Source organism: Vipera ursinii, assembly GCF_947247035.1.
Source record: "Vipera ursinii genome assembly, chromosome: 13".
In the NCBI taxonomy this organism is placed as follows: Eukaryota; Metazoa; Chordata; class Lepidosauria; order Squamata; family Viperidae; genus Vipera; species Vipera ursinii.
Genome location: NC_139526.1, coordinates 9,636,906 through 9,651,347, shown reverse-complemented (window position 1 = coordinate 9,651,347; position 14,442 = coordinate 9,636,906). Strand labels below are relative to the sequence as shown.

Below are 14,442 nucleotides of genomic sequence, written 5' to 3'. Positions count from 1 at the left end.
CCTCTTCATTCCTCCCCCCCACCAACATACTCATCAGTAGTATACCTCAGCATCTGAAGAGCTCCAAAAACACAAACATTGCAAGGTTAATAGAATGAGATAAATGTGTTATGACACGGACGGTCCTTTATTCAATTATACGTAATGCTTTACATTTATTTAGCTGTTTTTCCAAGCATGATATATTTGGGTGTGTGTGTGTCAGGGGGAGTGTTTCGTCCTACCTATATCTCAAAGTCAAACTTGATTGTGATGACTGTTCCTTTACTTTTAACATTGCTTCTCTTGAATAATTTATTTGGAAGGCTGATAGCTAAAATGACAGTGACTCACTAGCTGTCTTACAGTTGGCATTAATGTTATACTGACAGCCAGTGAAAATGAAGGATGCTTTTGCAATTGTGGTGATGGTGGTGGTGGTGGTGGTGGTGGAGGAGGAGGAGGAGGAGGAGGAGGAGTTAAATGAGGAATAATTCCTTGAGATACAAAACAAACATTATCAAAATGCCAGATGTTGGGATAAAGAACAGAGTTATTACATCCTGTTTACCTTAGGGATTATATGGAGGCATCTGTCTACCTCTGATGTTCTTGGCAGTTTGGTGTAGTGGTTAAAGGCAGCGGGCTAGAAACTGGAAGACTGTGAGTTCCAATCCTGCATTAACCACAAATTTAGCTGGCTTCTCAGGACCAATTCCTCTTTCTAAGAATAAAACACTTTTGAAAAAGCCAAGAAAACCTCAGGGACTAGCCCAGAATGCTGGCTGGGGAATTCTGGGAGTTGAAGTCCACTCATCTTAAGGTTGCAGAGGTTGAGAAACACTGCTCTAATGTCTAATTTTAGATACTGCCCAATTTACTGTCTGTACAATAGCCGAATGCGAACTACCGATTTTATTACATTAATATTGCTGCCTTTAAAGTGTGCTGGTGAAGGTGAGTTCCTAAGAAAAACCTAATGATAGAATCAAAAGAAAGGTATCCAGGCAGGTGCAACTGATTAAAAAAAAATAAAGATTGATTTAGCTACCCTAAAATTGTATTCTGTTTCTTGTTTAGCAAGGAATTCTCTGAACTGCTGGAAAGATTTGGATCTCATAGCAGCTCGGTGTCTGCACAGAGTTCACCTACTTCCCATACTGGAAGTAAGTATTTATGATACAGAAGTTGTTGATGGAGGAGGAGGACTGTGGAGTCTTTGATGCTCTCTGAGCTTGGTTGTTTTCTTGCAAACATTTCATTACCCAACTAGGTAACATCATCAGTGCTAGAAGGGAGGGGGATTTGTGGAGTGGGAGAGGACGACTGTGGGGTCCTTAGTGCTCTCTGAGCTTGGTTGTTTTCTTGCAAACATTTCATTACTCAACTAGGTAACACCATCAGTGCTAGAAGGGAGGGGGATTTGTGGAGTGGAGGAAGAGGAGGAGGAGACAGCGGTTCCTTGATTGGGATGTGGTTTTCTGCTTGTTTGTCCAGTGTTAGTCCCTGTTTCTCTGGATGTTGGCTTCTGGAGAGGATGCGTTGTGGCCTTTTTGTTTCCTTCATTCTTTTTTTTTACTGTCCTTCTTCCTTCTTTTTTTTTACTGTCTCCTTTGAATGGTACCTAAATGTGGTTTATCTCTATTGATGGCTGAAGTCCTTCCAACATCTGGTGCCCATGGACCCTCGGATGCATGAGAAGTTCTCTTTGGTCACGGTGCTTATTTCACAGGGCAGCTGTGCACAGCTGTATGGGTTCTTGGCTCAAGGTTCCAGACCACAAGAGAGGATCTGAGACAGAGATGAAAAAAAAAATCACCGGATGAACCTCGGTTCCACTTGCTGCCTTCATTCCGTGTCACTTGCTGTCCAAACGCTTCGTCCATCTTATGTAGCTCTCCTTGACTCTGTTCTTCAGGCAGATCCTTGGGAAGCACCTCTTCAGGGTCCTCATCGTGTTCCCAGAGCCCTCTGTTGCTGAGCCCAATCCATTCCCAGGGGATGCTGTTTGGAAATCTGGGACAAACCCACCCCTCAGTCTCACGGTATGTACTACATGGCTGAAGAAATACGTCAGCAGTTCATGGAACTTCTTGGGTTGGTCCCTCTGATCTTTTTTTTTTAATCCAATTTTTTTATATAATATAAAATACAAAAATGCAAAAGTAAATAGTAGGGAACAAAGGGAAGGGGGAGGGAAAAAGAGAAGCGTGGAGGAGAGGGGGGAAAAGAAAGAAAAAGGCGTTGACTTCTGACTCCCTCTGATCCTTCGTACTCAGTGTACCCGGAAAGGCGTAAGTTCCTTTTTCTGTACAGGTTAGTCCTCGATTTAAAACTGCAACGGAGTCCAACTTTTCTGCTGCTAAGCAAGACTGTTCTTAAGTGATTTTGGCTCCATTTTATGAGCTTTCTTGCTACCGCCGCTAAGTGAATTGCCGCAGTTGTTAAGGTAATAACACAGCTGCTAAGTGAATCTGGCTTCCCCTTCGACTTTGCTTGCCGGAAGTTTGCAAAAGCTGATCACGTGATCCCTGGACACTGCATCCGTCATAAATATGAACCAGTTGCAAAGGGCCTGGATTTTGATCCTGTGATCACGGGGGCGCTGCAATGGTTATAAGTGTGAAAAATGGTTATAAGTCACTTCATACTGTGTCATCGTAGCTTCAAACTGTGGCCAATCAAGGGGGTACACCTTTGAACAGGAATCGATGTATTGAACATCTTTTTGAGCATTCTGCTAACTTCTTTGTTTATAGCTGTTGCGTTGGATCTGGGATCCAAAGCGTCACCGTAAGGAAGTTTTCTGACTTGGGGCTAAGCATTGGTGGAGGAGCCAACCAATCCGATGGACCCATGGTTTATGTCCATGACATTCAACAGGAAGGCGACTGCAACAAGGTAGGGCAAACACCTGAAGGACTTCAGTTTTATACGTTGCTATCTCCGTCTGGAACAGAGCCAGGGATTATCCTTCAAAGGTGTTCTGGTTGCAATAAAGGGCTTCGTAAGGAAGGAAAATTGAAGTCACGAGACATAAAATTGATTTTCCCCCACTGTAATTGTTCTCTACACTTTCTTTAGGATGGGTGCCTGCAAGTTGGAGACCAGCTAATTGCTATCAATAAAGACTCCTTGCTGGGTGCTACGCATGAGGAGGCTAAAAGGATAGTTGCAAAGAATTTGTTCAGGTAAAGTGTTGCTTTGGAGTTTATTTATTTATTCATATCTCACCCTTATTATTTTTACAAATAAGTCAAGGTGGTGAACATCTCCTACTTTTCCCACAACAACAACCCTGTGAGGTGCGTTGGGCTAAGAGAGGAGGACTGGCTCCAAATCACCCTGCTGGCTTTCATGGCTAAGGTGGGACTAGAACTCACTGTCTCCTGGTGATTGGTCTAAGGCCCCCCAGCCGGCTTTCATGGCTAAGGCGGGACTAGAACTCACTGTCTCCTGGTGATTGGTCTAAGGCCCCCCAGTTGGCTTTCATGGCTAAGGCAGGACTAGAACTCACCATCTCCTGGTGATTGGTCTAAGGCCCACCAACTGGCTTTCATGGCTAAGGTGGGACTAGAACTCACCGTCTCCCAGTTTCTAGTCTGGTGCCTTAACCACTATACTCAACTGGCTCTCTATAGGCTTTGAAGACATCATCTGAAATAGAGTTGGCATAGTTATGTCTAAAGGCATTTATTGCTGATCTGGGAGAAAGAGGGAGTGAGCTATGAACAACGGACTTGGATGCAGTTTAGACAGAGATTGCCCAGAGATTTATACAGAGACAGAAGGAACCACAAAAAAGAAACTCAAAATAAGCCTGCCTTGATTTGGTTCAGTATAAGATGGGGCAGGGAGAAACTTGGACGAGTTTCAAGATTGTATCACTGTATCTAGGACAATGAAATAGTATTCTTGGAATTCCTGCAAGGTTGACTTGGCTTATCTTAAAGAGTTGATGGTGTCATCTTTATTCATGCTTCCTGACCAAAACATTAACCACAATGTGTTGTGAGGCACCGGGCTGAAACTCATCCGGATTCCATGACGTGGTTGCACAATGCATGTAAATGTCATGCAGTCATGAGAGATAGCTGACATAACGGTCATGGTTCCAACAGATGAAACTCTTCTGCCATAAAAAACAGAATAGAAACCCAAGTTAAGGTAGGCAAGAAAATGGTAAGTGAGCACCTGTCTAGCCTAGACAAGTTCAAATCACCAGGACCAGATGGATTACACCCCAAGGTGCTCAAGGAACTGGCAGACGTGATCTCAGAACCACTGAACTATATTTTTCAAAGATCCTGGAGCACTGGGGAACTACCAGAGGACTAGAAAAGAGCTGATGTAGTTCCCATCTTCAAAAAAGGAAAAAAATGGATCCAGAAAATTACAGACCTATTAGCCTGACTTCAATACCTGGGAAGATTCTGGAAAAGATAATCAAACAACAAATCAGCGAGCACCTAGAGGCAAACAAAGTCATTACTAAAAGCCAACATGGGTTTGTCAAAAACAGATCATGCCAGACAAATCTTACTGCATTCTTTGACCAAGTGACAAAATTAGTAGATTAGAGGAATGCTGTGGATATAATTTACTTGGACTTCAGTAAGGCATTTGATAAAGTAGATCACAACCTACTACTTGATAAGATAGAAAAATGTGGGTTAGACAGCATCACCACCAGATGGATTTGTAGCTGGCTGACTGGCCATACTCAACATGTGGTCCTCAATGGAACTGCATCTACATGGAAGGAAGTGTGTAGTGGGGTGCTCCAGGGCTCTGTTCTGGGCCAAGTGCTCTTCAACATCTTCATCAATGATTTGGACAAGGGGATAGATGGGGAACTCATCAAATTTGCAGACGACACCAAGCTGGCAGGAATAGCTAACACTCCAGAAGACAGGCTTAAGATACAGGAGGATCTGGACAAACTTGAACACTGGGTTCTATCTAACATTATGAAATTCAATGGTGAAAAAAGTAAGGTTCTACATTTAGGCAAGAAAAACCAAATGTACAAGTATAGTACCGGCTACCTTGCTCAATAATAGTAACTGTGAGAGGGATCTCGGAGTCCTAGTGGACAATCACTTAAATATGAGCCAGCAGTGTGCTGCAGCTGCCAAAAAAGCCAACACATTGCTAGGCTGCATTAACAGAGGGATAGAATCAAGATCACTTGAAATATTAATACCACTTTACAATGCCTTGGTAAGGCCACACTTGGAATACTGCATCCAGTTTTGGTCAACATGATGTAAAAAAGATGTTGAGATTCTAGAAAGAGTACAGAGAAGAGCAACAAAGATGATTAGGGGACTGGAGGCTAAAACATATAAGGAACGGCTGCTGGAATTGGGTATGTGTAGTTGAACGAAGAGAAGGGTGAGGGGTGACATGGTAGCAGTCTTCCAGTATCTCAGGGGCTGCCCCAAAGAAGAGGGAGCCAAGCTATTCTCCAAAGCACCTGAGGGCAGGACAAGAAGCAACGGATGGAAACTAATCAAGAAGAGGAGCAACCTAGAACTAAGGAGAAACTTCCTCACAGTTAGAACAATTAACCAGTGGAACAACCTGCCTCTAGAAGTGGTGAATGCTCCAACACTGGAAGTTTTTAAGAAAAGACTGGACAGCCATTTGTCTGAAATGGTATAAGGTTTCCTGCCTGAGCAGGGGGTTGGGCTAGATGACCTTCAAGGTACCTTCCAACTTTATCATTATTATTATTATTATTATTATTATTATTATTATTATTATTATTATTATTATTATTATTATTATTATTACGAGGCATTGTTTACCTTAAAGAATCTTTATTTGAGTAGCATAGCATGGGCACTAACACACCCCTGAGCACATAGTATTAAAGCACAATTCCCTCCTCAAATTAACAGTCATAAATCACACCCGCCAATTAGTTTGAAATGCGGGCTTCCCCTCCAGCTCTCCAGCCCGCCAATTCTTATCATCTCTTATTTCAACAACCTTAGTTCTCACACTAGGTTCAGTGTTATTATGTCTACCTAGACTCTCGTGCACATTCCTCCCCCGAGCATCATCTAACTCTAAAAGCAAAAAGAAGAAAATGGCTGCATCTCCATCTGTTGTCAATGCAGAAACATCCAATGTTAGCAGCGTTGACACATACCTTATTAGCTTTCCATCAAGAAATGGTAGAAAATTTGGCTAAAGTCAGATCGCCTATTAATTTAATAAATTATTACTTTTATTAAAGTATTTTATGAATTTTCAATTATTATTATTTTTAATAATAATAATCTCATCTCGCTGTCCAAAGTGAATCACAGCCGCCAGTTCTTTATCTGGTGTTGGCCTCCATATGCCTTGAAGTCTTCCCAGGAATCTAGGAAGTCAGAATGTATCGGCATAATATAGATGCGGACCCAAACAGCATGGCCTTTCGTAATTGACAGATGGAAACTGGATCAATGTGCAGATTTTATCAGTAGTATTCCCATTCGGCAATGTGCCATGGAAATTTAATTTCATGATTCTCGGGTGCCTGTTTGAATAATGCGATGTCCTCTGAAAACAACACAAGAGCACAGACTATATTTAGGCTAAGGGGATTCAGGTTCAGACATAATAAAAAAAGCAGAGGCTACTTTAATACACAACAGAAGTTTCCACATTTTTACAGAAGGAGAGGAATTGATGAGTCTGAGGCTCAGTCCCACAACTACATTGCACCTTGCTTGTAACTACAGTTCAAGAAATTTAGGAGGTCGGTTTGAGGACTGATCTGTCTATTTAGCACCATATGAGAACTCACTTTCTCCGAATGTTCTTGCAGGTCATCCTTGACTTTTGACCGCAGTTGAGCCCACCTTTTCTGTTGCTTAGTGAGTTTTGCCCCATTTTACGACCTTTCTTGTCACGGTTGTTAAGTGAACCACTGCAGCTGTTAAGCTAGGAACACGGTTGCCAAGTGAATCTGGCTTCCCCGTTGATTTTGCTTGTCAGAAGGTCGCAAAAGGGGAATAAATACACGCCAGTTGCCAAGCCTCCAAATTTTGAACACGTGACCAAGGAGATGCTGCAGTGGTCGTAAGTGTGAAAAACGGTCCTAAGTCACTTTTTCACTGCCGTTGTAACTTTGAACAGTCACTAAACGAATGGTTGTAAGTGAAGGGCTACCTGTGCTTCTATGTTTACTAACTGCCTTGTTCTTTTAAGCATCCCCTGCTCGCCGGTCTTCTTATAAACCAATTGCTCTTCTCTTTCTCAAGACATGAAGGAAATACAGAAGTGGCCTTCATTCCAGGAAGGGCACAACTTCATCCGGGACACTGTGCAAACAACGGGGCCCACTCACTGTCCACAAGACTGGGAGAGGACAGCATGGCCCCTCCTGGCAGGTGGAAGGTCCACGCGAAGTCCCCAGAGGTAAGACTTCCAGCCATGATGAGCCAGCTTTGATTTGTATTCATCCACTGAAGTTCTCCACTCTCAAACTTCACCATCTAACCCCTGCCAAAGTGGTGGACATGAAACCCTCTGGACCTTACCTTTAGCAGTCTCTTCACCCCACTTCCTATTCTGGAGATCCCACCGTACAATTTTGGGTTTAGAACTGCTGAATCAGAAGAATAAGTTAGGTAGTGAGATAGGGAACTAAATGTGAATTAGGCTGGTTTTTTAATTTTGCTTAAAAAAAGAAAACAAGGACAGATCGAAGATGTTCGTTTCTTTGTACCCTAGTTCTCTTTTGTACTCCCTGCTCTGTATGTGTTTTTTATGAAAGAGCTAAAATTAATTCTGGTCAGTAACCAGTTAAAAACAGAACATATACAGTATGAAAAAATACAGCAAAGGAAAAGGCAGGGAGAACTCATCCCGATATCCACCAGGAACAGAAAAGGTGCTGATTTATATGAATGTACACTGAATTCTAATAGTCCAAACTATGAAAATAATTATTTAATCAGATATTAGAGTAATGAGATTCAGTATTTCACACCTATGGAACAGAAGAGTGTTTTCTGATCTTGGCAACATTTAAGATGTGTGGACTCAACTCCCAGAATTCTCCAATTGTCTGGAGACATTCAGAGCAACTATACTGGATTTTGTACATCAGGGGTGATAATACTTTTTCTTGTTTGGTAAAAGGAAATCAGGGACGCGGTGGCTCAGTGGGTTAGGATGCTGAGCTTGTCGATCAGAAGGTCGGCAGTTTGGCGGGTCGAATCCCGAGTGCCGCGTAACAGAGTGAGCGCCTGTTACTCGTCCCAGCTTCTGCCAACCTAGCAGTTCGAAAGCACGTAAAAATGCAAGTAGAAAAATAGGGACCGCTACGGTGGGAAGGTAACAGCGTTCCGTGCGCCTTTGGCGTCTAGTCATGCCGGCCACATGACCATGGAGTCGTCCTCGGACAAGCGCCGGCTCTTCAGCTTTGAAACGGAGATGAGCACCAGCCCCTAGAGTTGGAAACGACTAGCACGCATGTGCGGGGGAACCTTTACCTTTACTTATAAGGAAATTGACGTGAGGTTCCCTAGGATAATTTGGTGTGTGGGGAATGCTGGTTGGGGAATTCTGCGAGCTGAAGTCCACCCATCTTGAAGTTGCCATGGTTGAGAAACTCTGCAATAGGGAATGTCAGACCTGCCCCAATCCCCGACTCCATTTGGTTGAAGTGAAAGGTACTTTTACTAAGAGATCCTGGTTGCAGTAAAGTCAGGTGGAATCTGAGTTTCCCACGCATCAATACAAAACTACTTCCTTCATTCATTCCCGTCCCTCCCCCATGACCAGTCCAAGCCAGCCAACGCGATGCCACCGGGATGTTTTGAGAACGCTGAGGTGTTTGGGCTGGTAACTTTCCACACTCACTGCAAATGGCCTTGAAAACATCTGCTTTTCTTCAGCTGTCATTCCCCTCTCCCGAATCCCCACACAGGCTGCATTTAGGTTTATTGTCCATTTGTCTCCCTCTCCCCTAGTCCAGGACGATAGCGAGGCACAAAGTTAACAATGGTGGACCTGACAGGGAGCCTGGGAAGAAGAGTTAAGGAACTCAGAGAGGTTTCAGTCTACTCCATTCCACTTTTTGTGTGTGTTTGCAAACACATTTGATCTATTACAGTTACGTAACAGTTGTAATAGGCTTATCTTATTTTCTGCCAGCATCCTTGATTGACTGTTTTCCTGTGAGGGGGGTTGGAACCAGTATACTACTGTGAAAAGAGCCAATTGCCCCACAGACCACTGGATTCTTAATCATACCCTTTCTTTGTGGGATGGGGGTGGTGGTCAAGTTCTGCAAGGGAAACACGCTGTTGTGATTCAGGGTCAGCCTGTGGGTTCGGCAGTTGGGTCAGACGACTCAGAGGAGGAGGAGGGGGGTGTTGAAGACCTTGCTGATGATGGCCTTGAGGCTCCGCAGAGCCCACAGCCAGGCCCCTCCCACCTGGTCACCACAGAGACCCAGCTGTGTGAGCCTGACAGCGTGGATGAAGATGACCCACAGCTGGCCCTGTTCAAGGACGCCCAACGCAGGAGGCAGTCAATCAGGAGTAAACAGAGGAAGGCAATGGGGCACCTCGGAAGGAGGCACAGAGAGGCCACGCCCTGAACTGTATAAAAGGGGAATGCATGGGAGGGCTGGTTTGCTGAAGGCAACCGTTTGAATAGCTCCTGTTTCATAGCTCCTGTTTCATGGTTGGTGTCTTGTTTTGCTCTGTTTTATCTTAATAAATTTGGCAGGCTTAATTCCAGCCTCTTGCCGTTTGTAAAGGGGTTGTCCCTGCCTTTTCTGCAGGGCCAGTAGCAGGCTGGTACAGAACACACGCTGATTTATTTAATCATTGCATTCCTACATAGCCTTTGAGCCCATCTAATTCCAGAGCAAGGTATGAACAGGATTATACATCCAGAATGTAGGATAATAATAATGGTTTTAAAACGTCTTCAGAGCAGATTAACAGACTGGAGCGTTGCAAAGCCAAACAAACCTTAGACAGAGGTAAGAGGTGAAGAATTTCTCAGCATGACTAACCTTAATCCAGCTCTAACCTCAGGATGTTTTGGAAAAAGTCATACCAGCTTACACTTCCGGTTGGGTTTTAGGAAAAAGGACTTTTACATTGAATCTTGGGGGATCTCAAGCTACATTGCAGGATCTAGCTCCGTGGTGGCAAACCTATGGCACGCGTGCCACAGGTGGCATGCAGAGCCCTCTCTGTGGGCACGCGCACCGTTGCCCCAGTCCTAGGTCTTCAGCTGGGTTTTATAAAACCTTTTCACTTTAGGCCTTTCCTGCCGTGGGCAAAAAAAAAAGGTTCAATCAGTCAATTAATTTCAACTTGGGGGAAAAAAAGATCTCACAAAGTTGGAATTAATTGATTGAACATTTTAGTTCCACCCAGTCTGCCATTACCACCACAACCACGCCCACCCAATGGGCCACCCCCACCCAGTTGGCCACCCCCACCCAATGGGCCCCCTCCACCCAATGGGCCCCCTCCACCCGGCACCCAACGATACATAAGTGGGTTTTGGGTTGCAGCTTGGGCACTTGGTCTCTGAAAGGTTCGCCATCACTGATCTAGCTGATCCTGGCTAACTTTGGAAAGTTTGAATAGGTTTGGACCAGATTAATATTTGCTTGAGTCCTTGGTGCTCTCAGAGCCTGGCTCTTGGTTTGCAGACATATCCTTACCCAACTACGTAACACCATCCGTGTGAGGGAGTGTGAGGTTTTACTCCTCATCCAAGAAGCTTCTTCAGTTCTGGTTGGTTCTGTTGCCTGATGGGCTGCCTTGTAGCGGTCATTTCTTCACTACCGTGAGAGCTTCAGTTGCTGGAACGCAGGTGAAGAGTGAAGTCCTACCAAACCACAGCTTCATCCGGATCCAATTTTAGTTTCAAAACCTTCCCAATAAAGTCCTGTGAATTGTTGCGATGAGTGTTGTTGCTGATCAGAGGGCCTAAAGGTGATTAGATGTTTTGCATCATTGTAGTTGATGGAGCTGCTGCTGCTGCTGACAATTGGTCTGAGTGGAGTTCCCTCTTTTGTCCATATATGCATGGAGTGGCTTCCCCAGGATAAAGGCAGTAGTCCTGGGGCTTGTCAGTGGCATTGTCCTTGAGTAGTGGTTGCAGGAATTCAATAACCTTTTTCTTGTAACTCAGTGATGGTGAACCTATGGCACGCGTGCCAGAGGCAGAACTCAGAGCCCTCTTTGTGGGCACACCTGCTGCCACCACCAGCAGCTTGTGCAGGTCCATTAGGCCACTGCCAGAGCCCGGAGTGGCATCCCTGCCCAGCACAAAGGAGGCAAAGCAGCCGGGTAGCAAGCTCAAGTAGAGGTGGTAGAGCACGCCCCCATGCACTTGCTGGCCTCTGTGTGCGGGGGCCGATAGTGTCCGGCAGCAGCCACCCCTGCCTCGCCTCGCCTCGCCCTGCAGCAATGGCATCCCCACCCTACCCCCGGCCTCACCCTGCAGGACGAGCCTCCTGCCCACTGCTCCACCCGCCAGAGACCCCTTGGATCTCCCCCAATCCTGCCCAGCCCCCACAGGCATCCCCCCACGAGCAACATCAAGGTGGCCATGCCCACCCTGGCCACACCCACCCAGTCTGCCATACCACCGCAGCCATACCCACCCAGTGGGCCATGCCCCCCATCCCCCCTGAGGGCACCACAATGCTGATGCGGCCCTGGCACTTTGCGATAAATAAGTGGGTTTTGGTTTGCAATTTGGGCACTCGGTCTCTAAAAGGTTCACCATCACTGTTATAGCTGCTGGTGGAACCTCTCTTCAGAATCTGATACATAGCATTGTCCTTCAGGAAAGTGTCCACTTTGGCACTGTAGTGAGCTGAAGAAGCATCTGGGATGAGAAGTGAAGCGTGTCGGACCTGCCACAACTTAAACCTCTAATTAGAAATGATCCTTGGCTCCATTTGTTGAGAAAGGTATAGCTTATTAAAGATCAAGATTCTCAGCCGGAACTGAGAATCATGCTTCAAAATCCCTCACTTCTACTTTTCCCCTCCCTTAACTACCTCCTATTGTCCACCCCAGTGTAACCAATAAGGTTCAAGCAAGGGATTTTCGTAGTGGTCAGTACAAACGCAGTTTGATATGCGTCTCTCTCTCTCCTTCTTCCAGCTGGGTGACCTTGAGGCGTTGTCTCGAGGAGATACAGCACTTACTTTCATTTTCCCAAGCAGTCCCCGCTTCATTCCCCTTCCCCACAGCTCATGGCCGTCTGTCACTGCATAAGCAGTGAAGCACAAGCAAACATAAGGTGGCAGCTGACAAAATGTCTCCAAGGAAAAACGAAGAAAGTCCAGTTGCCTTTTGAAAAAGCACCTTTGAGAGATCCAAAGGAAAGTTTTTTTTAATCTGTCTTTGTTTTTCATACTCCTTTATTTCTTTCCTGGGTAATTTTCTCCTCCTGCATTTTTCCATTTTTTTTTTTTGCAGAGCAGACACAACAGCCACTTCCCTGTGCCTTCTCCATCTCCGGATGTTTGCCCACCAGAGTGCATCATTTCTGGTAAAGACATTTTGCACTGGAATGAGTAGGGATATGGGATTATAATAGGACATGCAAAGTTTTTGGATGCCAGCTCTTGAGAGCATTGATAGGACATAGAACACAGAATAAGAGTTGGAAGGGATCTCGGAGGTCTTCTAGTCCAACCACCTGCTCGAGCAGGAGACCCTATACCATTTCAGACAAATGGTTGTCCAATCTCTTCTTAAAAACCTCCAGTGTTGGAGCACCCACAACTTTTGAAGGCAAGCCGTTCCATTGGTTGATTGCTCTCGCTGTTAGGAAATTTCTCCTTAGTTCACGGTTGGTTCTCTCCTTCATTAGTTTCCATCCATTGTTTCTTGTTTTGCCTTCTGGTGCTTTGAAAAACAGTTTGATCCCCTCATCTATGTATGAGCCCCTCAAATATTGGCACATTGCTATCATGTCATTCTCTAGTCCTTCTTTTCACTAGACTAGATAGACCCAATTCCTGCAACCGTTCTTCATATGTTTAAGCCTCCAGCCCCCTAATTATCTTTGTTGGACTTGGGATTGCGATTCCCTGTGATTGTGATTCCTGTGAGTGGGAATCCCTGTGATCCAAAAGTTTAAAGACCCACTGTGGTGTATTGGTGACAGTGCTGGGCCAAGAATGGTGAGATCCAAATTGAAGCCTCCCCGCACTTAATCATGGACATTTACTGGGTGTCTTCGGGGCAGATTCTTTCCTGGCCTGACCTACCTTCCAAAATTGTTCTGGGAAAAAGTTTGGGATTCTGTGGATTGTATAATTGGAGGTCCATTTCTAAAGCTTTTCCTGCAGCCCAGGCTGACCTCAACTGCTATGAACTATTGCTGAATACTTTAATATTAAGAATGGAAGGATTGGGTCCTGTGGGAGAGATGGGATGAATTAAAAATATGAAAATTGATGAGGTTTAAAGGTAAAATATTTTTTACATAGGGCACAGTCTATTTTTAATTTGGAGACACCCATTTACTACTCATCATTTGCCCCCAATACTTTCCCAACATTTTATTGGTGGCACCTGGGGGAAGAAAATTTAGAATCATAGAAGGATAGGGATAAAAGGGACCTTGGAGGTCTTCTAGTCTAATCCACTGCTCAAAGAGGAGATCCTATACCAGACATGTCAAACTCACAACATCACGTGACGTCGCGCAACGTATCGGAGCTTTTTCTCCATTGCCAGCAATGGGGTAGGCATGGTTTCCTGGTGACGTGTCCGGCCTGTGGGCCAACAGTTTGACACCTCTGTTCTATATCATCCTGGACAAATGACTGCCCAATCTTTTCTCGAAAGCCTCCAGTGATGGAGCATGCACAATTTATGTATGGAGGCAAGCAATTCCACTGATTAATTGTTCTCACTGTCAGGAAATTTCTCCTTAGTTCATCTCCTGTTAATCTTCCATTCGTTACTTCTTATCCTACCCTTGGGTGCTTTGAAGAATAGGTTGATCACTTGACAGCCTCTCAAGTACTGAAAGACAGCTATCAATCACCCCTAATCCCTCTCTTTGAAAGGGTAGACATATCTAGTTGGCTGGCTCTGTCCATTCTTTCTTTCCTTACAGCTCCTGATTCTCCTTCAAATCAAGGATCATCTTCAACCCCCAAGCCTAAGGTATCCTTGGATCCTCACGTCCGTCTCAGGGATGGCAAACTGGAACTGGTGAGTCCAACTCAATGGGGCGTTCCAGACAAATCCAGGGATTGGATGTTGTCATATCTGGTGTAGGCTCCTTAGTCATAACTAATGTAAGTTTTGTTCAATTCAAGGGTGGGTTTTTATATCTTGGGAGGCCAAGCTAATTTGCATTTGGTTGGCCCTCTCATCTTCTAAGTACATTGTATGCACCTGAAATAATTCTTTGGATTTTATTTTAATGGATTAATTTCATGGCTTGAAATGA

The 14,442-nt window shown here is 44.8% G+C and overlaps 1 protein-coding gene across 1 annotated transcript in view; it reads left to right on the top strand.

The window, feature by feature from the left end:
• LOC310646170 (syntaxin-binding protein 4-like) overlaps positions 1-14,442 on the top strand; it is a gene marked incomplete at both ends in the record, with an annotated part of 90,920 nt that overhangs the window by 19,885 nt on the left and 56,593 nt on the right. Inside the window, 7 exons of the mRNA XM_083372430.1 lie at positions 1,060-1,145; positions 1,898-2,024; positions 2,739-2,880; positions 3,064-3,170; positions 7,242-7,398; positions 12,450-12,522; positions 14,104-14,201. Of these exons, the coding sequence (XP_083228556.1) occupies positions 1,060-1,145; positions 1,898-2,024; positions 2,739-2,880; positions 3,064-3,170; positions 7,242-7,398; positions 12,450-12,522; positions 14,104-14,201 (790 nt within the window). The remainder of the gene's footprint in view (positions 1-1,059; positions 1,146-1,897; positions 2,025-2,738; positions 2,881-3,063; positions 3,171-7,241; positions 7,399-12,449; positions 12,523-14,103; positions 14,202-14,442) is intronic.